The sequence below is a fragment of the Microcebus murinus genome, chromosome 2, assembly GCF_040939455.1.
Source record: "Microcebus murinus isolate Inina chromosome 2, M.murinus_Inina_mat1.0, whole genome shotgun sequence".
Lineage (NCBI taxonomy): Eukaryota > Metazoa > Chordata > Mammalia > Primates > Cheirogaleidae > Microcebus > Microcebus murinus.
Genome location: NC_134105.1, coordinates 11,721,412 through 11,745,349, shown reverse-complemented (window position 1 = coordinate 11,745,349; position 23,938 = coordinate 11,721,412). Strand labels below are relative to the sequence as shown.

General features: G+C 59.3%; 1 protein-coding gene across 4 annotated transcripts in view; it reads right to left on the bottom strand.

Annotated features, from left to right (window-relative positions):
• Positions 1-23,938, bottom strand: part of PAX7 (paired box 7) — a 98,687-nt gene that overhangs the window by 24,889 nt on the left and 49,860 nt on the right. For all 4 annotated transcript variants that reach the window (XM_076010543.1, XM_076010547.1, XM_076010550.1 and 1 more), the window contains exons 5-7: positions 19,816-20,015; positions 13,876-14,041; positions 11,968-12,170 (exon numbers count right to left, since the gene is read on the bottom strand). In XM_076010543.1, the coding sequence (XP_075866658.1) occupies positions 11,968-12,170; positions 13,876-14,041; positions 19,816-20,015 (569 nt within the window). The remainder of the gene's footprint in view (positions 1-11,967; positions 12,171-13,875; positions 14,042-19,815; positions 20,016-23,938) is intronic.

Below are 23,938 nucleotides of genomic sequence, written 5' to 3'. Positions count from 1 at the left end.
TGCTGGACTAACTGAAAGGTTCCTGAAGGCAGAGGCCAGGCTTAGCCCACCTGCTATCCTCGGTGCTCAGCACCAGGCACAGAATAGATGCTCAGAGCCACCAGTGGTACCTACAGCTGTTTATTGGGCCCCTACGACATGCCCAGCTTTGTGCGGGGGCGCGGGCCGACAGAGAGCCTGGTGGTCCTTGCTTTATGGGGAGACAGAAGTATCTGGAAAGTGAGAAATCGGTGGCAAGCTGCTCTCCTGCAGAGCGTGTGGAAGGGAGTGTGGCCACCAGGCCAGGGTCAGGGAAGTGAGCTCTGAGCTGAGAGCAGGGAGGCGCACAGGGCGTGGGTGAGCGAGGAGTGGAGGGTGGATGTTCTCGCAGAGGGGACTGGCGAGTGGGGGGGTGCATGACAGGAACGGGGCGCTCCCGAGGGATCCTCGCAGCCTCTACCCTGAGCAGGCGCAGGGCTGGCCTGCCTGCAGATCCCAGGCGGTCGGAGACCGTGACCAGGTCGGCTGGACCGGACAGCCCGAACCGGACATGCGGCCGGCGATCAATCGGGGGCGCGGGCTCACCGCTGCGCCCGGATCCCAGGCCGGGCAGCGGGAATTAAGCAGGCCGCCGAGCCCGAGGGCGTCCTTATCTCGGGGAGACAGTTGTTGGGAATCACTTTGACTGAGTGGTTTTGTCTCCCCGCATTTTCCACTGTCAGGCGGCCTCGGGCCATGGATCAAAGGCGCGGCAGCGGCGGCGCGCGGAGGGCGGGGGGACCGGCGGGGAGGGGCGCCCGCGGATCCCGACCCGATCCCCCCACCCCGCCGCCCCACCCGACCCGGCAGCCGAGTCACCCCTCCGAACCCGGAAACCCGGAACCCGTGCCCGCCAGCCCAGCCTCGGAGCCCAGCAGGGCAATAGGACTGGTCCGAGAGGGAGGAATTCGGAAGGGGGCGGGGCGCAGACACAGGGAGAAGGGGTGTGGGGGAGTCGGGAATGAGGGAGAAGTGGAGGAGAATGAGGGGGATTAGGGAGGACGGGGACTGGACATGCGAGGAGAGGGAGGAGGGAGACAGGTCTGAAAGGAGGGGGAGGGGGCCGCAGACCAGGGCTGCGGAGGGATGGGGACAGGGAGAGAGTGTCCCAGCGGGGGGTGCAGATGGGGTGAGGGGAGAAAGGGAAAGCAGGGGGAGTGTGCAAAAATCTGAGGCGAATTCCCATCCACTGAGCTCAAGAGAAAGTTCTGGGCTGAGGACAGGAGGGCAGGCAAGAATGGCTGGAGGAGAAGGACAGTTGGGGGAGGGGTGGCTTTTGGGAGTGGAAGCTGCCCGTCCCCCAAGAAAATGCTGGTCCTCATCACACAGCAACAGCAGAGGCTCGGGGGGGGTGACTGGGCCAAGGTCACAGGAGTCGGGCTGGGACTCAGGCCTGCCCTTCCAAAGGGCTCCAGCCATGCCCTGGGGACCCTGGCCCAGGTCTCTGGGGTTCTCAGAAACCCCAGGGGAGGGGCCTCCCCTGCCCTTAGCTCCTTGTCAGCCACCGCCCTCTGCAGAACTCCCCAGGGTGGCCAGAACACCTGTCCCCTCTAACAAAGGTGTTAGAGAAATGTGTTCACAGCTGGAGAGAGGGAAGAGGAGAGAGAAGGGGAGCCCTGGGCGTGTGGGGGCAGGGCTGGATCCTAGAGAGGGGGCGGGAAAGAAGATGGCAACTGGGCCTGGAAGAGGCTGCAAAGGTGGGGAGGGGTGGGGGGTGGGAAGATTAATACCGCCTGCTGCAGTTGGTCTGGGTCCTGGCCCTGCACTGACTCACTGTCACCTTGGCCCATCAAGGTACCTGTTAGGGCCCCAAGACCCCCATCTGCAAATAGCCACCAGGTGTTGTCCCAGGTGCTGCACCACATGCTGTGCGTAGGTGAACATGCTCGCTCCCAGGCTAGCTCTGTAAGATGGGAACTATTATCAGCCCCACCTAACAGAGCGGGAAACTGAGTCAGGGAAGAATCTGTCTGCAGTCACACTGGTGGAAAGAGACAGCGCTGGGGACTGGGCCAGGCACAGAGATTCCGGCCCGCGTCTTAACCCCTCTGCTCTCCCGCCTCTTACGCGAACACTGGGAATGGCCGAGATCAAAGCCCGACTTTGGGGCCCTCAAAGACCTCACCAAGGGCATGGGGACACAGACCACTGTCACCACAAGCACGAGGTCAGAGCACGGTTCGAGTCTGGGGCCAGGCAGGCCGGGTTCAAGTCCAGACCCTGCCGCTTGCTAGCAACTTCTCCTAGACTGACGATTTCAACTGCTCCATGCTCTGTACCCAGGTTTCTAGGATGGGAATAATTCTAGGGCCTCCCCAGGAGGATGTTATCAAGATTAAACGAGATCATCCAGGTAGCGGGCTTAGCATGGCGTCTGGCCTGTGGTAAGTGCCCAAAAAATGTAATTACTGTTATTTAATAATATCTGCCTAGTAATGCAGGTACTTTTAATATCCTGACAAAATGGGGAAAGCTAACCCACCATGAGTGGGTGGGGGCCAAGTCTTGAAGAATCAGCAGGGTGGGTCCAAGATGGTGACAGGCTGGTGGAGAAGGTGTCCCAGCCCAGAGGAGTGGCAGATGCAAAGGCCTGGAGGCAGAGGAGAAAGCGTGGCCTTCCAGGGGCCCTGCCTCTCCTACCTGGGGTCTTGCCTGCGTGCCCAGTTCTGGTTGCTCAGCTATCCCGGCGGCCTCCCTCCTGCCGGGGACTCCAGGGACAGGCCTGCGAAACTCCACATCTGCGTGCCGTATTAATTGCTAATCTCCCTCATTTTCTTTCCCTCTGTCTGCCTGACTCTGCCGTCCCGAGCCCCCATGTTAATCAGAAAGAGGGACAAATCCGCTATTTGCATTCTTTCCCACCAAGCCAGGCAGCTCTGAAGGCTAAACCCAGGCTGGGGCCCCCAGAGGGCAGGAAGGAGGTGCGGGTGCAGGACCCACAGGCGGGCCAGCCCCACCCTCGGATCACTGACTCTTTGCTGGCAATTGGTCCATCTCTTTCACTGCACAGACAAGGAAACTGAGGCTCCACATGGTGAGGCATCTACCAAGATCACACAGTGGGTCAGATCTCCTGGCCTGGGTAGGACTGGACCTCCAGTCCCAGAAAAGAAATGGCCCGGGCAGAGAAACCCAGCAAGACCTCCTCCCAGTAGTTCAATTTCTGTCCAGGGCAGGGAGAAGCAGAGAGTGGAGAATTGTCACTTCTGAGGCTCTTACCGTATGCTAGGCATGGCACTGGGTGTTTCACATGAATAGTCTCATTTAATTCGTATAACCCTGCAAGGTGCATGGTATATAGGCCCCATTTTACAGATGAGAAGGCTGGGGCTCAGAGAGCTCACCCAACTTGCTTATGAGCACATAGCAAATACGCAGAGCCAGAATTTGAACCCTGCTCTGCACGATCATTCCACTGTGTCCCTCGTGCTTCTGAATTAGCGACTGTTTGGATATGTGCCATCTCATTTGCCACTGTCCGGTCTGTGCCAACCTCCTGCTCCTTCTTTTATCTATCCCCGAGCAAATCTTATCTTCCTTTTGGGGCTCCTCCTGCAGGAAGCCTTTGCAAGCCGTGCCCTCCCTTCCTGTCTGACCAGAAATCACACTAAATCGTCAACAATCAATTCTCCAATTGCTCTTTGAGGGGGACAGCACTGTCTCTCCCAGAACATGAGAGCAGAGACGGCCATGCCTGTTTCTTTTTCGAGCCTGCCTGCTTGCTGTGTTAGGGGAGCTGGAGAAATGCATCCGAAGGGACTCGTATGCAATGACATTCAAACCAAATGATCAGCTGCCTCAAAATCCTCTTGGGAACAGCCACAGCTCTGTCTCACGCGGCCTGCAGGGTCCCTGGGGGTGGACCAACCGTTCTTGCTGGCCTACTATGTGCCAGACACCGAGTTATGTGTGCCACCGAACTAAACCATCATGCACTGAGTATTGCCACGTTGTCTGCGGTCCCACTGAGGACCATGGCTGCCGACAACAGCGGTGTACGGAAACATCTAGATCTTCAGCGGGCTGCTTTCCCCTCCCCCACTTGCTTGTGCCAGGCCTTTACTCTGCCGGGCAAAGGGGCAGAGGTCAGCTCCTGCCCCCACCGCCTCCAGGTGTAGACTTTAGACTGATGCAAATGTTTCCGTGGTGGGCACACAAGAGGCCCTCGATGGCAAAAATGCCCCAGTGTCACCCTGAAAGCCAGGCAATAAGCCAGGTCCCCCCCAATTCCTGCAGAGCCCACCCACAGGCGTGATTCGCCCCCCTCACCAGCAGTCCAGAAAGTTCCTGGTCCTGCCTTTCTCTCCGGGGGTGAGGGGTTCCTGCCTCTCCCCTGTCCCCTCGCTCCCCTCCACCCAGGAAAAGGGGTGAGAAGAGCAGAGCCGTAAACATGGGTCTGTTTTCACAGGAGACCGCGCTGCTCGCGGCTGGAGCCAGGGCTCTGACTGACGGGAGCAGGTGGTTTTGTTTGGTGAGGTCCCGCCAGGGATGGGAATAACTCGGCTTTTCCCACTGAGCTAGGTTAACCGTGGACAAAGGCAGAGCTGGTGCGAGAGCAGGATCTTGGCAGGGTCTGTGCCGCAGGGGCTGGGCGGGCTATAGGATGCCCGGGCCGGAGCTAAAGGTGACTGTCGACTCACACCTCTGACCATCCGCCAGGGCCTGTTCTCTCTCTTGCAGCCCCTCCCTGCCTGCGGCTGGCCTGGCCAGGGGAAGAGGGAAGGGGCCCTGGGAGTGTGGGGGTCGCCGGATGAACAGAATGGACAGCAGCCACAGCCCCCAGCTGTCACCCTGATCAGCACCGTGACAAGGGGCTGGCAGCGGTGGCTTGAGGGGTCTCTGAGGGGTCTCTGGGGCTATTACTGGGTACAGGAAGCCAGGTGGGGAGGGCGGACACTGAAAAATGTCATTTGGCTTCAGGCCCAAGCAAATTCGGCCACAGACTCCTGGTCCTTTCCACAAACTGACCCCTGACCCCGTGAGAAATGGATGCGTGGGTGGGTGTGGAGGGAGGGTGACTCAGTGAGCTTTTCCCCGATTCTGGGAAAAACCGCTCAGCGCCTGTCTTTCCAGCTTGAGTCAAACACTCCTTCCAACTCATCCTTTGCAGGGGCTCCCCGGGGAGCCGGGACAGCCTCCCCCGGCTTCCTGCAGAGACCGTGCTACCTGCGCCCAGCACCCTCTCCCCCCAGGCGGACGCTGGCAGAACATTCTACATTGTTCTGGGTGGGAAACCAACTCAGGCATTTCCCAGCCGCCTGCAGGGGGAGAGGAGAGAGGGCAGGAAGGAAAGGGAGCAGAAGGGACTGCAGGAAGGCAGAGGCAGAGGCCGGGGCACAGGTGGAGGGGGCGTGGGGAGAATGCACACTTATTAAGCACCTACTGTGTGCCGGGCACTTTATTCAAATTTTCCCTTAGTCCTTACAGCGGCCCCTGAGAGGTAGGGATGACCACCCTGGCTTTCAGATGAGGAAAATGAAGCCCAGAGAGGTTAAGCAAGCTGCCCCAGTGGCACACAGCGATTTCTTAAGCAGCAGAACCAGAACTCCAGCTCGGGGCTGCCTGCGGCAGAGGCAGAGCAGTTGCTCTCACCCCAGGCTTCCTCCCACTCTGGGGCCTAGGGAGAGGCTCCCAAGAAGGGCACAGCCTGCAAGAGACCCTGAGAAGGCGGAGGGAAGGCAGCCGGCGGCAGGAGAGCCGGTCAGGAAGGGAAGGGAAGGAAGGGCGGGGCGGGGCGCAGAGGAGCGCGCGGCCCGGGTTAAAGCCCCGTGTTCCTACAACCCGCTAAGCCGGAGAAATGAATTCTGATCCCTCCAAAACCCAACCTTGGAAAACCTGCGAGAGAAGGGTCTCCTTTCAGGGGGGCAGGAAATCCTCCACACCTCCTCCCGACGCCCCGGTAATGCCAGGATGTCCCCAATCTGCTTTGAGGAATGGAGAGATTAAGAATAATAAAAAAATTGCAATAAAATATGTGTGAAGGAGGGGGTAATTGTGGACAAACGCAGCATTCAAATTCATTTTTCAGCTCTTTTACACACCATTTCAATCTTATTTTCTGCTTGTTAATGAGATCTTGTTGCCTGGGCTAGGCAAAACCTTCCAATATCAGGACGTAATTGCACATAATTTTCTCTCCTACCAGTGATTTGCATCAGTTTTTTTAAAATTCTGGGCTATTTAACACCCCACAATCCCCCTCCCCATCTTCCTGCCTACAAATCTCTCACTCCCTCCTCCTTCCTCGTCCCTGGTCCAGCAAGACTCATTTTAAATGCTTATTATAAACGCAGTGTCGCCAATGAAGGGGCGGGGGGCCCAGAGAGGAAGTACGAGGAGAAGGAGGGGAAGGGAGCCTCCAAAGCCCACCGGGTGAGGGGCGCAGCTCGGTACCCCAGCAGGCGAGCCGTCCTGGTCCGGTCTTGCTGAGGGTCAAGGGGTGGTGAGGTTCACGGTGAGGCAGGTCTGAGCTGGGCTCTCATCTCCACCACTCACCAGCTCTGTGGCCTTCAGCAAGTTACTAAACCTCTCTGAGCCTGTTTCCCCAAGCGTAGGGTTGCTGTGGGGCTGGAATGACTTCAGATAGGCAACATGCTTCCCTGGGATTTAGCATCCAGCGGGTGTTCGGGTGATGGAATGTCTTTCCTTGCTGGGTCAGCTCCCCGGAGGCCTCAGGGGATGCTAGGAGGGTGGCCCTGGGCCCCTGCTGGTAAGACGCATTGGGGGGACACCATTCATAAATAATCAAAGCCTTGAGCTTTCTTCCTTACCGGTCTCAGGAGGAAGAGGCCGTAGCTTGGTGTTTGGGGACAGGGACTCTGAATGCGGCTCTGCCATTAATTGCCCCAGTGGTCTTGGACCTCGACTTCCCTGTACTGGACGGACCAGCGTCCAAGGGCAGACGGCACAGCTGCGCAGTGGGCCGTGGGGCCCGGCTGCTGCAGTCCCAGCTCCGCCGCTTTCCACGCGTGCGAGTGAGCTGGGTGGGTGGAGGGCCGCCCTGCACAGGGAGGGAACTCAGCTGCAAAACAGGATGCAGCAGGTGCGGCATGCAGCCCTGTCCGCCAGGTGTGCTGTCGTCTAACTGTTAAACGCACGGAGGGAGGAGACAGGAGCGGCAGGGAGCGGGCGGGGACAGAAAGGCTCCGTTGGCTGGGATCGTGCTCCCCCAGTTAACTGAGCACTTAGAGAACATTTCTCGGGAGCCAGGTGTGGGCAGGAGACTGTGAATATGTAAATCCCTTCTGTAGGGTCCTCGTTCTAGGCTCCCTAAGGGGATGGTGAGCGAGGGACATCATGAGGAGCACAGGACCGGCGGCAAGACAGAAAGTCCCCTCCCACGAGCAGGGGCCCCCAGACCCCCAGTCAAGGTGCCACTGACCCAACAGGGTGACTTTGGGGAAACCGGGCCCTCAGTTTCCACTTCCTACTCTGATAAAGCTGGTATCTAAAAGTGGTTGGGAGACAAGTGCAGCTCCCTCCACCGGGGACACCCCGCACAGCCCGAGGAAGCCCCCAACCAGGGTGCCCCGCCTGCAGCCTGCAGCCCAGGACCCTCGGAACAGCAGAACTTTCCGGATTCCTGGCTGGCAGGAGCTGCGGCTCTGAGTGACTGTCTGACGCCTGTCTCTGAATCACGCCGGGGACGCTGTGCTTCTGCCATCAGACGGGGCGTCTGAGGACGAGGGGTCTGTCTCCACCACCAGACCGGGGATCCCTAAGGCCCGGCCCGGTGTCTTCCTTCCCATCTCTGCCACGAGCCCTGGGACGCATCTGTAGCTCAACTCCACTCACGTTACTAAAGGCTCCTTTTGTCCTCTCTGTTTTCCCAGAGTCACTTCCCAAGTAGCTGGCCCTCAGCCTGGAGCGCAGGGGAGACAGTGGGCTGGACTCCTCGGGAATGAGGTCTCGCGGGCGGGTGCCTGTTCCCGGCACCTCTCGGGAAGGGCAGGGCACAGAACAGGGACATGCATGCGTGTCATCCCTAATCATATTCGTCTGCAGCCGTGAGGGGTCGGGGCACGATGCGGGAACCAAGCCTCAGCAGCGTCCGAACCTCTCGAAAGGCTTTTCCCTGTAAAACTCAGCTCTGCCCTCTGGCCTCCAACCCAAGGTCCTTGGCCTCAGTTTTCTCATCCAGGAAATGGGTTGAACGAGTTCTTTCCTCCACCAAGCTGAAGGGGCTGGCCTCCCTAGACGACTTCTCACTGCCAGCCAAGCTCCAAAAAGAGCAGGCGTGGGGGTTTCTGAGCATGGGGAAGACAGAGCGAGTAAGACCTCATGCTCTAGAGACCCGGGTTTGAATCCTGACTTTACGCTCTTAAGTGGATTACTGCATGTGAAACACTCAGAACAGGGTGTGGATATCCTGGGGGCTCCAGAAAGTTTACCCGCCCCTGTCAACGTTGGTATTAAACATGCTGCACGACTTGCTTTCTAATTGTGTCTATTCTGTCTGCCCCGTTGTTACTGTCAGTTCCAGCAGGACGGGGGACTTCCCGTCTGTGTTCCTTGATTTATCCCAAGTGCCTAGAACAGCGCCAGGCACACAGGAGGCACTCCATAAACCCCTGTCGTGTTAGTTACCCCCTCAGAGCCAGGGGACAGGCAGGGCTGAGATGAGTAAGTGGCTGTTCCGTGAAATTCTGCCGGGCAGTCTCTCCACGGGGTTCCCGAGGCTCCGTGGCCCCCGCTGCCCGGCTGGGTCTGAGACAGGGACGTGGGTCAACCCACTGGGGAAGCAGGTCTTCCCACGGCAGCAGCACGCCTGCTCGTCCCAGTCTGTCCGGGCTCGCTACGGCCCCAACCTCGCCCCTGCATGGCTTCTGTAAGAACAAAAACACCTTCGGGTCTCAAGAGCCAAAGCCATGCTGGTGGCGTGTTGGGGACCTGCTGTCCTGTGTAAAGCCATGGCGTGCCAACCCCACGGCCCAGGTGCAAAGCCCTTCCTGCCCTGCTTGCCCAGGTGAGCTGCAGAGCAGCCACGTCTGCTGGGGAGGTAGGACGGTGGAAGTGGATGTGTCGCTACGGGTCACCTCCCCACAGACCCCGACTCCGCAGAGAAGCCCGGGCGCCGCACCTCCCGAGACGCACAGGTGTGCTGAGGACTCAGGCCCTCCTGTCCAGGCAGAGGAGGAGCAGACTGAGTGGGAGCGTCGATGCCCCGGGCTCCCGAAGAGACCCGGAGGCGCCCGCCCCTCGGATCTGCCTGACCCTCAGCGCCGGCCCGCACGCACGGGAGCACACACGCCCCGCCCCGCCGCCCGCATCTGCCCTGGCCGGCGGCTGCTCACGCCCTGGGCCCCTCTGCCCCGTCAGCCCCTCCATCCGTCTTCACACCTTCGTGGGAACCTCTGGGCAGGCCTCCGAGGTCCTCCGATTCATCATGTCAGCCTCTCGTGAGCAAGGGGGCGGGGGGCCTCCCGAGGGTCTCTCGCTTTCGGTTTCAGGGAATCCCCGGGCTGGGCGGGGGGATGAGGGTCCAACTCGGGAACTTCGAGGCAAGGGTGGAAAACTCGACATCCAACTGCGAAGGTTCCTAACCGTGGGTAGAGCCCCCTCCCACCCCCGATCTGACTGCTCACACCCCCGGGTCGGTTTCTCCTCCTCTCCCCCTCCTCCCCCTTGAATCCCATCCCCACACTCTGCAGGCCTGGGGCCCCTTATTTGCTAGGCTCTCCTCTGTCCTGTGACAAAAGTCCTGCTTTGGGGATAAACCTCAGCCCGCAATGAGACAGGGTGGGCTGGGGAGGACCCTCGGCCCTGGCCCCGCCCATGTGTACCGGTGCCCCGGTCTGTAAAGTGAGAGGCTGGCCTGCACAGTCTCAAGTCCTCTCCAGCTTTCCAAGGATGCTCCTCCCAACTCGTCTTGTACCCCCGGGCCAGGCATGGACCACGGCTTTGGGTGTGGACAGCTCGGGTCTCTGCAGCGAGCTTCCCCACCCAGCCAGCTTGGAGATCCTGTTGTGTCTGTCTCCCGTCCCAGCTCTGGAAAGCCTGGCTAGTTAGCCCTCAGCACTAAGGCGATGGCGGCATGATCTTGAACCCCAAAGAGGTCAATTAGGTTCCACTGGGAAAATATTTTGGCCTACCGGCTGTATTGCATGTGCAGGGTTTATTACACCTGGGATACCAGCAAGAGAGTGGGGTGGTCCGATAAGGACCATGCTGGGACTGACAAGGTCGGCCAAGTCAGTGGCATCACCCCTATAATGCGGGCCCCAAGAGGGCGTGGTCCGTCAGCACTGGGCGCTGTGCGTGCAGCTCCTTACATGGACCAGGCCTGAGCCACGTGCTTCTGGCGGATCGTCTCATTTAATCCTCAACAACCCTAGAGGTAAGTGCTGGCATTATCCCCATTGCATGGATGAGAAAATCAAGGCACAGAGAGGAAAAGACATTTTTGCTCGAGGGTTCCCCTACAACGAAATGATGGAACTAGAATGCAAGTCACCCTCAGCTACACAAATTAATGGAGGCAAACAGCAGGGAACCCAGACAAGGAGAGAATTAACAGTCTTGGGAATGTTTTAGATAAGGAGCTGGCGATTTCTTTTCTGCATGGGCCGGAGAGTAAATATTTCAGTCTCTGTGGGCCATATGGTCTCTTCCGGAGCCATTCAACTCTGCTGCTCTAGCTCAGAAGCAGCCGCAAATGGAGGGACACAGCTGTGTTCTAATAAAACTTTCTTTACACAAACAGGTAGCTGATGGATGTGGCCCACAGGATGTCATTTGCTGACCCGCTTTGACTGCTTTTTCTTTAGGTAGCAGGATTCCTATGTTAATGATATCATGCTGGCAACAGCAGGGCAGCAGAGCTAATATTTACCTGATTAGGAGCTTTGACCTGTTAGCACCTTGAACGGGGCAAACACCCCTCACCAAGAGGCTGGTAAGAGACTCTCTGCCTAATGGGAGATAAAATGAGGCTCACAGATGCCACCTGCCTAAGACCACCCTGAGCAGCGGAGCTGGGGGTTAAACCCACCCAGAGCTTCACTTTCGTGCCACACCAGCTGTTCACATCGGTGCGGGTCGCTGCATGCGACGCACTCTCACCACGCGCGTGAGGAAGGGGTGTCTCAGAAGGTCGCAGGCAGGGTAAAACCAGGCTTGGGTTTAATTCCCTTCCCCATGGATATTTGGGAGCCTGCTGCAGCTACCAAAACGAGCTCATCCGTTCCTCAAATCCGCTGGGACGTCCAGTTACCACTCAGTCGCAAACCCACCAGTGACCAGCATAAGCCCCAGCGCCATCTCCCTGACTTTGTCCAAGGCGGGTCCTGTGACTTTTCACGGCACCATCAGGCAGTGAGTGACTTCACCAGCAACCAATCACGCGCGTGCACAGAGTTCCCAAGACCCAATCGGGTCCCGGTCCAGAACCCCGTCTGCGGTTCTCTGCACCCACAGGACGGGGTCCCGCCTTTCCCACACTGGCCGCTCCTGGTGAAAGGCCAGGAGCACGGGGTGGAATCCAGGAAGGGCTCCCGGTTCTGGAACAAAACCCCAACCACAGTCAGCCTCCTCCGGGAAGGGTGCAGGGCTTCCACCCATGCACTGTCGGAACACGCCTGACTTTCACTGACCGAACAGTCCCGGGGTGGGTCTCGGGCCTGTTTCATGAGCTCTGCATGGCTGTCGGGCCGGGAGCACGCCTACGATCTCTGTTTGTTTCTGGGTGGCAAGAAATATGGAACCCTTTCTCCACATCCGGGTCTGCGGCTTCAGGAACCTGAACCCGGGGCAGTGGGTCCCAGACACTGAAAGCGATGGTGGAAGGGGCACCCCCACCTGCCGCCCAAACCCTCGCAGGTGCCCGACAGCCAGTGGTTTCGTGGAGACCAGCGACACCTGTCTTCCCCAGTGGAGAGCCACCCTGGGTCCCCCGACCGGGCAGGCTGGCATCTGTCAATGGGACCCCGGGCGCGAGGCGGAGGCGCCTACCTGAGGGGACAGGCCGTTGCTGACGGGGTTCATGTGGTTGGAGGGCGCCGCGGGGGTCATGAAGCTGTCGGAGTAGCTGGAGAAGCCGTGGCGGGCTCCGTACGCGGAGCTGGTGTCCGCGGCAGCGGCGGCCGCGGCCAGCCCGCCCTGGTGCATGGTGGACGGCGGCAGGGGCTGCGGCCGGTGCACGGTGCTGCCCCCGTCTGTGGAGAGACCCAAGAGAGGTTCTGAGCCAGTGGCCTCACGCTGGAGGAAGCCGCGAGCCTCCTCCTCCCAGCCTCCGCCCCTTGGAGGGGAGCGACCACCTTCTCCCGCTGCTTGGGGTGAGAGGAGCTGGCTCCCGGGGGGGGGGGCACTGGGGCCCGGCCAGGCCTTGACTGACAGCCAACCAACACCCCAGACACCCCCCTAGACAACGGCACACCGGCTATTGTTGCTCACTGCTTGGCGCACAGTAGGTGCTCAATAGGTGTCAGCTGGACTGAAAGTCGGACCTTGCTGGGGACCCTGTCCTGATTTTTGAGCATCGACCCACACCAGGTGCTTTTACAGATGCTGTTGAAGGTGTGAAGCAAGAATGTGGTTCCCATTTTACAGATGAAGAAACTGAGGCTCGATGGGGTTGGGGCACAGGATGGCCAGGCTGGTGGGGGATGGGACCAGGGTTTGGACGGCCTGACTCCGGGGCCGTTTCTGCTCCTCGCTGCTGGGCTGCTGCTCTGCTCTGCGGGGGCCCCTCTGTGCAGCCTTCCAGGGGCTGGGGCCCTGCCCCCCTCGGCACTGGTTCAAATCCCTATTAAGAATCACAGCGGGGATGGGTGGTGGGGGTGTTCTCCCACTCCCTCCTCAGCCTCCAGAACCGCAGCCTGCCATCCTTTAAGAGGTGGCATTCTGGTGTGTGCTGGGGTGGGGGTGGGGTGGCAGAAAGGGGTGGGGTCCAGGGAGGGAGGGGGGGAACCCTTGTCCCCTACAGAGTGCACCATCTCTTCTGGGACCCAGCCTTGAGCTTCTTCCCCTCCCGAGGCCCCTGTGACCCCCTAGCCCTCCCACCCACTCACCCTCTCCCCCTGCCCGCCCCTCTCCAAGACCAGAAGAGAATCTGACACTTGAGGCCGCTGGGCCCAAGCGATGCCTCCTTCCCAGCTGGACCTCGGGGCCTGGCCCCGCTCAGCCCAGCCCAGGGCAGAGGGGAACGAGGGGGTTGCCTCTTCCCCCGAGTGGGCGTCTCTCAGAGGAAGCTTCCTCCGGTCCTGGAAGGGACTGACTTTTATCCATCTCTGAAAATGGATCTTTTGAGAGAGCAGGGCAAGGAAGTGAGGTCTCGGAAAATTACTTAAGCCCCTTTGTAAATTTTTATTGGCATGAATTAGAGGCCAATATAACCTAAAATAAATTATCCCAATATTCTCCCAACACACACACGCACACACACACATGCACACACATTCATACCATGCTCTCATTTTAAAAAAAAGCAAAGACTGTGGCCGCACATGGGCCCGAAGTCCTTGGGGAATATTCTCTCCCTCCAAGGCTGCTCTGCTCAGCACCCTCCGGCAGGCGCTCCAGGTCCTCGCTGCTCAAACACAGTCCGAGGCCCGGCAGCCTGGGCATGGCCAGGGAGCGTGTCAGAAACGCAGAATCCGGGGCCCCACCCAGCCCGGCGTCTTAACAAGGCCCCCGGGAGACCCGCGTGCACTCGCCCCTGGGAGGTTCGGTTCTGAGCAGGTGCACGGGGCCGCCTTGCTGACCCCAGCCGGCCCGCTGGCAGGACTGTGCCTTTTTTGTCTTAAGAGCCTGCCCGCATGAAAGTAAGAATAGCCCTTGGAAGGGGAAGGAGAGAAGGAAGGAGAGGGGTGGGCTGGGGGAAGGGCGGCCGCGGCGATGCAGGGCGGGCGGGACGCTCACCTTGGGAGATGGTGGTGGTGGGGTAGGTGGAGTCCGGCAGCTGGTAGGGGGACAGCGTGGGCATGCCGGTGGGCGGGAAGCCTCCCGGCAGGAGGTGGTTGAACGCCGCCAGCTGGTTGGCTCCTGCCTGCTTACGCCAACGGGCGCGGCGGTTACTGAACCAGACCTGGGGGTGAGAGCAGAGAATGAAGGACCCTTGGCCCTGCAGAGTCGCAACACGGCCAGGACCTGTCCCTTGAGCCATCGCGCTCCGGTCCAGCCAGCATCCTCCTCCATGGAAGGGAACCCCAGCTTCGTGCAGCATGGGACAGTTTGCAGAGCGACTTTATAGGCACTACCCGATTCTGTCCTCACCACCCCCTGTGAAGGGGGATTCTTATCATTATCCCCACTTTACAGATGGGGAATCTGAGACCCAGAAAAAGTGGGTGGCTTGTCCATGGGTCAGGGTGAGAAGGTGGCCCAGCCAGGTCTGTGTGGCTCTCAGTCCAGTGCTCTTTCCTACTGCAGCTGCTCCTTCCCTGAGGGCTGCCTGACCTGCCTGACCATCCTTGTTCCAGAACACCCCACCTCCTCCAGGAAGCCCCCCAGGAAGAAGCTGCACATCTACAACCCTCCCGAATGAGATGTGCCCTCCACACTCAGGGGTGTAAGCTGGTTCTCTGGAGACTGAGGCCCTACTTCACTTACACAGCCCGGGCCCCCTTGAAACAGGAGGCATGTGCACACACATGCACACACATGCACACACGCACGCACATGTACACATGCACACATGAACACACATGCACACGCACAGGGATTTATCAATCACTAGTGGGAAAATGACCCACCCTCGCTGAGTCTCCCCTTCCTCCAAGCACTGGGCCGGTGCTTCTCATGTCTGCCCACTCCCATTTTACAGACGGGGAAACCAAGGCTCAGGTCAAATAGTTTGCCCAAGGCCACACAGCTCGTCTGTGACAGATCTGAGGTTCAAACATAAACCAGTCTGACTTTCTAGAGCCTGCTTCTCTGGATTTGCAAGGTCCCTGGGACGGGCCAGAGAAGGAGGAGAATGAGGGTGCATGCAGGAACCACTTTGAGGGGACTCTTTTCCACCCTTGGGCTTTGCACATGCTGTTCCCTCTTGCCGGAACACTCTTCCTCCCTGGCCTTCAGAGCGCGCCTGGCTCCGACCCCCTGATGGCATCTGGGACAGTTCAGGTAGGTTCCTGCCCCTCCTAGGGGGGTAGGAGGGGCCTCCGGCTGTGCCCCTCCCAGGAGCAGGGACTGACTGTTTATCTGTGTCTTGCCCTCGGGCCTCAGCCCCACGGGGTAGATAGAGACTGTGTGTTCCTTGCTCCCTGCTATGTGCTCAGTCAGTACTCAACAGACTTACTGAATGAGTGATTGAGTGAATGATGAATGAATGAATGAACAAGGGAAGGCAAGGATGACTCTGGGGTGTCCTTGCTGGGGCCATAAGGCTCAGGTGGGGTCCCCTCCAGGTGGGCTGAAGGCCTCAACCTCCCCTGGCACCAGATCACCAAGCCCCCCACCCCTCTGGAGCACATCTGCCCACACAGGGGGCCAGTATGAAATGGGCAGAGGGGGCTCACGTGGCCCCTGGTGTCATTTGCCTTTTCTAGGTCCTTCCTGGGTGGGAAAAGCAGCGTCCTCTTTCCCAGCTGGGTGGACAGAGCAGCCGGCTCTGACTTCGGTTTCGCAGAGAAAGCAGATGGAAGAGACTGGCTCCCGGATAGACCCAAAGTCCTGGCTTCTCCCTCCCCAGGCCTGAGGGCTTCCCCGGGGCCCCTGGGCTGGGGGAGCCCTGTGAGGAAGGGGCATTGTCTCCAGCTCTGGGCCAGCCTCCTGGGGCTGGGGCGGGGGCCTCTATACTAAAGAGCTTCCCAAAGAGTGTCCCCCAAGCACTGCTTGGAGAGACATCCTTATGGCGAGTGACATGAAGTCATCATTCCACTCGGCTTCCCCTGCAGGCCTGCTGGGCTGCGGAAGGGAAGGTCTCAGCTTGGTGCTGACCTCCTTAGCGCCTTGCGCCTTTCCAAGGCTTGCCAACCTCCCTCTGGGGCGGCAGAGGGCTTTGCAGGTGACATCTGATCGTGCTGTTTCGTTTTCTCTTGTGCATGGTTTTCACAGCTGCCTTTTCTTTACAGGTGTGATGCGCACTTTTATTTCAAAACACACTGCTTTCGTTACAAAGTAAATGGCAATATAGACACTAGGCACATGTGGCAAAAATCCTGGAGTGGGCCAGAGAACGGTGTGAGCTACGTGCCAGCCGCTCCCTAGAGTGGGTCATCTTTTCCCTCAAGAGCGCTGGCTAGAGTTGGAGGTGTTCTTCCTCCTTCCCTCCCTTCTTTTCCTCTTCCTACTCCTCCCCTCCCTGTTTACCTCCTCCTCATCTCAGACCTTTACGGGGACTCTTCTCTGTGCCAAGCAAGGCACTGAGGACAGAGAGGCGGATAGAACTCGGTCCCAGCCCTCAAGCTGCCTGGGCACGTGGCAGCTGCTTTTCAGCGCAGTGAGCTCGGACGGGGGATGTGCGATGTTCTCTGAGGACCTCAGGAGAGGGGCTTCCAGCTTCACCTCTCAGAATCCAGGGGGACTTCCTGGAGGAGGCAGCCACTGCTGCCAATTCTCTCACCTCTTCTTCCTTCGTTATCCTGTTTTCCCGGGGCTGCCTCCATCCCAGCAGGCACCTCCCTTCTCACTAAGTGTGACAGGTGACAGCAGGGACTCTGGAGCCAACTGCCTGGGTTTGAATCCCGCCTCTAACTCCTGGCTAATGTGGGAAAGTTCCGTTATCCCTTATGGGGCTGATCACACCCACCTCCCAGGTGGTTCTGGACCTCAAACGAGTTAGTATTTAACGCAAAGTTAGTATTTGGAACAGCACTGGCCGCGTGCAACCGCTACCCTGCTGCAGACCCAGAGGAGGCTGGGCGGGGAGGGTCTATCCTGGCATCTGGAGCGAGCTGCCCACTTACAGATGGGGAAATGGAGGCTCCACGAGGGACAGTGGCAGCCTCAGTGCCCCACCCAGGACCCCCGATCAGGGTTGACTTCTTTGGAAGCAGAGGCTGGGCTTTGTTATTCATTCTCGATCCTTCTCTCGACGCCCATCACTGGGAGCAGGGCAGCATTGGCGCCTGCTGTTTACCAAGCTGACTTTTTCACCTGGTCCTTCTCGTAAGGTAGCATGGAGGAAAAGAGTGTGAGCAGACAGACTTGGATTCAAGTTCCAACATAGTCCCTTACTGTGGGGGCGCAGGGCTGGAGGGAACCAAGGAGGGTGGTGACCGGATCCCTACCTGACATAACGTTTACCTGCTCACAGGTGTATTAGAACATCAGCTTCAGGACAGCAGGGGGGTTGCCCACTGAGTCCCCAGGAGCCTAGAACAGCGCCTGGCACATAGTAAGTCCTCAATAAACGCCTGCCAAGTGAGTGAACCTGGAGCTGCAAGGGTGGCCAGAACTGGAGCTGCCAGGGACAGGTGCAATTTTCATAATAATGGCCCAGAGTTTGGGCGCCTCTGTGTGCCAGGTACTTCCTAACTTTTTTTTTCTTTTTATATGTGATCATTTAATCCTCAGAACAAGGTGGATCCTATTATTACCATCTCCACTCTCCAGGCGAGGAGGCCGAGGGTGAGTGATGGAGTGGAATCCACGCCTACGCTCCGAGCCCACCCTCATCCCCTCCACCAACCCACCCACCGCCCAGGGCCGCTGAGATGACATGTCAGGACCTCAAAATCCCAGGACCATGAACTCTTAGAATCAGAGACCACGACTTTAAGAGTATAAAGCCAGACCATCTCAGCAGTGCTCAGGGGACTTTGAGGTCCCTGCCCCAAGGCCCACAGCAGAAATCCTCTTGCTTGGGGCCCTGATCAACTGCACATTGTGCTTTTGCTCGAACCCTTTCGGTAATGGGGATCTCACCGCCTTACCAGGCATCCCTGACTGCCAATAAGCAAGGACACTACAACTTTAAGGGTCATAGTGATCGCCGAAATCCATCCCTTATTTACAGGTAGGAAACCAGGTCTCAGGACAGGAAGGCGACCTGTTGAAGGTGACACAGCTGACCAGAGGCAGGGACCAGAGGCTCTCGGTCCTTTACACTGGACTCGAGATGCTCCCGGCTTGGCCCTGGGCGCTCGGGGGACTCTCGGAGCAGCCGTGTCCTTCGAGTTTCCTCTTCCCCAGGCTAAATGCTCTTAATTCTGGGGGTCGGCCTTTGTTCATTCTTTATTAAAAAGTCAACATTTTTTGTTACCTCTTCTACTGAGAAAGCTCTCAGGCTAAGGCGGGGAGACCCTGCCCTGCCCCGGGGGAGGTTCTTGCCTGATGGGGGAGGCCCTGCCTGCCCTGGGGAGCTCCTAGTCTGAGGGGAGAGCCCGGTCCCTGCTCGGGGATGCCCACGGAGTGGCAGCGCATCACACCCTGCGGGAGGCAGGACCCCGGCTCACATGGGTCTGCCTGGGCTCTGGCCACATTTCCCTTCCCACATTTCCCTCCCTCCTTGGACCTTGAGTGACACCTGTTTCTGGGTCCCCTGGGCCAATAAAAGCACTGCCCTGACAGCCAGGACATTTTTTTTACAAGGCGGTCAGACTTCAGGGCCGCCAGACGTGGGATGAGAAAGCGCCCAGGAATGTGCGGGAACAGCTGCAGGAGGACGGGGTGGGGGCCGGAGCGGGGCGGGCTCGGATGTCACCTCGGAGAGGAGGGGAGCGGGGAGACGAGCTGGCTGCTGCCGCCTGCCCCTGGGGGTCTCCCTCCACTCCGGGGAGGGGCGTCCGCTGGTTCCCGGAGTGCCGAGAGACGCCAGCTTGCTTCCAGGACTGTCCCTGTTGCTCTCAAATCCCAGGCTCTGAGTCAACTTGTCCCTTCCCCTGGGTGGAAGGGACGTGGGCTTTGGTGGCCGCCAGCCCAGCTCGGCCACCCTCCAGCTCGCGTCCCTGGGCACGCCGATTCCCTGGGCTTCAGCTTCTGCACCTGTGGCGTGGGCGGGGTGGTGCCCACCTGACTAGGGGTCTGAGCCCCCACCAGGCCACACGTGAGCAGCCCGGGCACCGCGGCTGCCACTGAGTGGGTGCCCGACCAAGCCTGGCTGCCCTGGGACGGAAGTGCCCCCAGTTCGGTTCGGGGCGGCCGCTTTGCAGACCCACCCCCTCGGCCATGGAGACGGCAGCCAGGAACGGTCCCCAAAGAGCTGTTCGTCACGACCTGTCCCACCTCTTCCTGCCCAGCCTCAGCCCGCTCCGGCCAGGCCCCGGAGATGCTCCTGCACTCGGAGAGCTGCAGGCCCTGGGGAATCTCAGAGCCCGGCCTGGGGGAGGGGAGGCAAGGGGGCTCCCCCACGGCAGGCCGGGGGCAGCCCTTTGTCCCCCCGCAGGCTGTAGCTCTCGCTCCACTCTCCCTTCCCACTCGCTGAGGCCGTGGAAGGGATGTTCAAGGTCTTGGGTCTGCCCACCCTGCCCCGATGCTCTGACCTGCAGGAGCGTGCCTGCCCACTCTGTTTGCATGCCTCCCACAACGGGAAGCTCATTACCCATCTGAGCTAGGCTTATTCTTGTCCCTTCCTCCCCTCATCAGAGACTGGAAGATTTTTATACTCCCTGAGCCTCTCCTCTGGCTGAACTAATGACCTCCCTCCCTTCTCTCGTTCTGTCCTTCCTGCCTCTCTCTCTCCCTCCCCCTTGAGCTGTCCACCGCTCAGCAAGTCAGTCAGTTAACCAACACTCGCTGCCACTAACTCTGCATCAGACGTTGGCGGCGGCGCTTGTCCGTGTGGTCCCCGACGCCCTGTTGGAAACCCCCACGGCGGGGGGTGGGGGCCCTAAACTCACTGACCCGGACACCCCGGCCTTCTTAACCCCCGTCTCTGGGATGCACCTGCACGTGGACACCCCGGCGCCCCCTCACCTGGACGCGCGCCTCGGTCAGCTTGGTCCTCTGCGCCAGCTCCTCGCGGGTGTAGATGTCGGGGTAGTGGGTCCTCTCGAAGGCCTTCTCCAGCTCCTCCAGCTGCTCGGCCGTGAACGTGGTGCGGCTGCGGCGCTGCTTGCGCTTCAGCGGGAGGTCGGGCTCCGACTCCACGTCCGAGCCCTCGTCCAGCCTGTTCCCTGCGCGGGGGACAGGAGGGAGGGGGCTTAGTGACACGCAGGGTGCGGAGGGCCAGGGGGGGCACGGAGGCACACCCGTGCCACCCTGGGACCCGTCACTGCCCTGAGGACCAGGTCCCTCCGCAGCACGAGGAAGGAGGACGTCCATCCGAGGGAAGGGTGGGCAGCAACCTCCGTGCCCAGCCCTGGGGCACTGGCTAAATGCTTTCTGGCAAAACGACTCCCTTAAAAAAATAAATAAATAAAAATAAACCAATCCCCTAGAGTTGGGCACTTAGGTTATTTCCACTGACAGAGCAGAATGCCCGTGACACAGACTCAGGGGGTGTTTTCACAGTTAAATACGTTTGTCAAAATTCATAGAACTATAGTCTTGCCAAAGAAAGGGGAGAATTTTGCTGCACGTTGACCATACCTCAATGAACCTGACTTTGAGAAAAAGGCAAGATGTAAACCAGTGTGCGAAGGCAAATCCCACCTTTGGGAAAAACAGACGCGACGCATTGTGTAGCCCTACGTCCCAAACATGACAAACGTTAACCTCCAAGGTGACAGGACTTTTGTTTTCTTCTCTATGCTTGTTTGTGTTTTAGTATGTTTTAAACAGTGATTATTTAAACAGAAACGTTATTGCATTTGGGGAAAATGTTGCAGAAGCTAAGGAAAGAAGGCAGGCGGGAAGGAAGGCAGGGAAGAGGGAGCGAGTGTGTGTGCCCAGAGCTGGCTGTCAGGAAGCTCAGGTTGCAGGCCTGCTCCTAAATGCCTGTGGCTCTAGGAAGGCTACCTCCCCTCCCTGGGCCTCAGTTTCCCCACTGGTAACATGAAGGGTCTGGACTGCGTGACTTCCACAAACCAGCCCTTCCTGGGATGCTCCAGGATCTCTGAGTGACCTCCCAGGCCGGAGGAGTTCGCCTGGATGACCCCAGTCAGGGCCAAGGCCCCGCCCCGTCACCCCCACCAATGTCCGACCTGCGGCCTGGAGCTGGGTGAAGGCCTTTTGCTTCCTGGGCACGAGGCTGCAGCCAGCCCGCCTCCCCGGCTCCGCGTGGGCTGTAGGCCGGGAGGCTGCAGGAAGGGCCTGCGCAGGCTCCTCGGCTGAGACTCCGGGGACTGACCCTGCTCCCGCCCCCATCGATCCTGTGCCTCCTGCCCATCTCTGCCCGGCACAGGGGGTGCTAGCAGGGAACCCCCCCACCCCTAGCCAGGGCGCTGAGGCTGCACCCTGAGCAGCCCCAGGAGAACCACGGGGAGCGCGGAGAAGGGAAGGGAGAGAGAAAAGAGCAGACGCTCAGAGGTTATCATCCACCCGCCATGCCTGTTTCCTCCCTTCTCTCTTTGCCTTCATTTCATTTCCCCTTCCCCTTCCCTTCCTCTCCAGCCCTGGTACTCCTGGAAGCACTTCTGATTTTTTGCTATTCATTCATTCATTCATTCATTCATTCCCCAAGGCACCTGTGTGTGCCTGGCTGGGCTAGGTAGGTGCTGGACAGGGCAGGACGGCTCCCTGTGCTTGGAGCACTCAGCCCAAGTTGAGTTGGAAGAGCCACACCATGTGCCCGCACGACAGATGGGAGAAACTGAGTCACAGGAAGGCAATGTGAAATGTGCTCAGATTCCCCGCCCTCCCCCCCCACCCGTTGCACCAGTTACAAAGCCATGTTTGTCCTCAGTTGCTGCAAGTGTCGGTTACCTGACTAGGTCTAGGCCCCTCCCACGAGGGACGACCCCCTGTCCCCACTCGATAAAAACACAAACGTATACAGCCTCCTAGTGTCCAGTGGAGGTGAAGGGGAAGGCACTGCTGGCAGAGGGAAGAGCACGTGCAAAGGCCCAGGGTGTGGGAAGGCACGACGGGTGATTCCATCATGGCGCCGCAGCCACAGCCCCGAGCCTGGCGGCGGACTGGGAGCGTGGGAGGTCACGCGCTGTAAGTTCATCCACTCTTGGGCAATGCCCCTCCGCCCCAGGCCCCTTCCCCCCAGCCCGGCGACCTTGTCCATCGAAAAGTCATCCCTGCTCTTTACTGGCCACTGCCAGGCTGTCCCCAGTAGAGACGCCACACCCACAGCAAGGGGCCCAATGGCAAGGGAGTCCTCTCCTCATGGTGGCCCGCCTCACCCCCAAGACAGGACCCGCGCACGGTCAGATCCACCCCTCCTCTGCCCTTTCCCGGCCGGCGCTGCCAGCTGCCCAGCCCCCCAGTCGCCGAGAGAGACCACGGTGGGCCCAGCTGGCGTCCGGGGCCCCTCCCCCAGCGTGTCTGGTGCTCAGAGCCAAACCCGACTCATCCCAAGGACTCAGTTGCTGAAATCCACAGAAAACCTCAGTGTTCTGACGGTGGGGAGGAGAGCAAGCCCCCTGGGGCCCCAGGAGGAGGAAGCAGGCGCCGTCAGGCCGGGAAGGGGGCACAGGCTCGGTCCCTCCAGCGGGGACACTCGAGCTCAGGCTGGGGCTCAGTGGGGTGGGGACCACGGTGATGGGAGTGAGACCTACGGCCCGAGATTGTCTTCAGCGCTGTGAGGTCAGAGAAGGGGGCAGACGGAGGCCCTGCCGGGGGGGAGGCTCGAGTCTGAGTGGAGTTCTAGAGGAGCGCCGCCCACTCGAGCTTGCTGTGATGATGGGAAGGCTCCGGATCCATGCTGCTCAACACGGCATCCCTAGCCACACGTGGTAGTGAGCGCTTGGACGCTGCCTGGTGCAACTGAAGAACTTTGTTTCAAATTGTATCTGATTTGAATTCAAACATACGTAGCTGCACGGGCGCCGTTGGAGGCCCTCTGCGACTCGCTGTTCTCGCTTCTTGCAAGAGGCAGGGCGGCCCCAGCCCGCAGCCGCCAGGCGTAGCCGTCTCCAGGTAGAATGCAAAGGCACTGCCTGTTTTTATGTTATTTGTTTTTATGTCTCTTATCTATTTACAGGAAATGGTGCTTATTTGCCATTTATAAGAGGATTAGTTTCCTTGCATTAGGTTTTTAAAGATGTTTTTGTATAAAGTGAAATATTAAGGAATAATAGGGGAGGCTGCAGGGTTATGACCAAAATCGTGAATGCGATTAGCAAATGACCGACACTTGCTGAGCCCCCGGCCTCGGTGCTCTCGCTAGCCCCATCTGGTCCCTCTGTCCTCCCAATCACCCGCAGCTTTCTGGACTCACCGTGGAGTTCCAGGTCCGATTCCTGCCCCGCCCCCGACCCCCTGCAGTCTCTCCCTCCCCCCATCCTGCAGGGCTGTGCGGATCCAGAGACGTGGCCAGACCGGAGCCCAGGCTGCGAGGCAAAGCGGAGCCCACGGTGTCTGCTGTCTGAAGGGTCTGCAATGGTCCTCTGGGATGCTGAGGGTTGCCATAACAACCCCTGGACGCTGAATCTGGAGAGCAAGGCTCTGTCCTCTGCCCATGAGGTCTAGACAGATCTCGGAGGAACAGGACTGCAATCTCTGACTTCAGCCCCCTGAAAAAGAGCTGCCTTGGCCCAGCCCAGGGGAGGAGACCCCCTTTCCAGGGGCCTTCTCCGTGCCAGCCTTAGGACAGGCCTGTGACACGGGGACTATTGACTCTTTTACGATGGAGAAAACGAGGCTCAGAGAGGTTCAGTCACTTGATGTAGGCCACACAGCCAGTGAGCCCGTGCCCCCTTTCTGGACAGGGATGGGAGGAAGAGACAGATTGGGAGGAGCGTGAGGGCCCCTGGGACAGCCCTGGGCGAGTCAGGAGTCCTGGTCCAGGGAGCCTGAGACCTGGATTCTGGGTTCTATCCCTCGCTGTGTGGCCGTGGCCAAGTCACTTCCCCTCTCTGGACCTCGGTTTTCTCAGATGTAAAAACAGGGACAATGACACACCCCTGCATGCCTCACTGGATGGCTTTGAGAATGGAATAACATAAAGACTGCGGGAGTGATTTGGAACTCACAGGGCACGTGGATG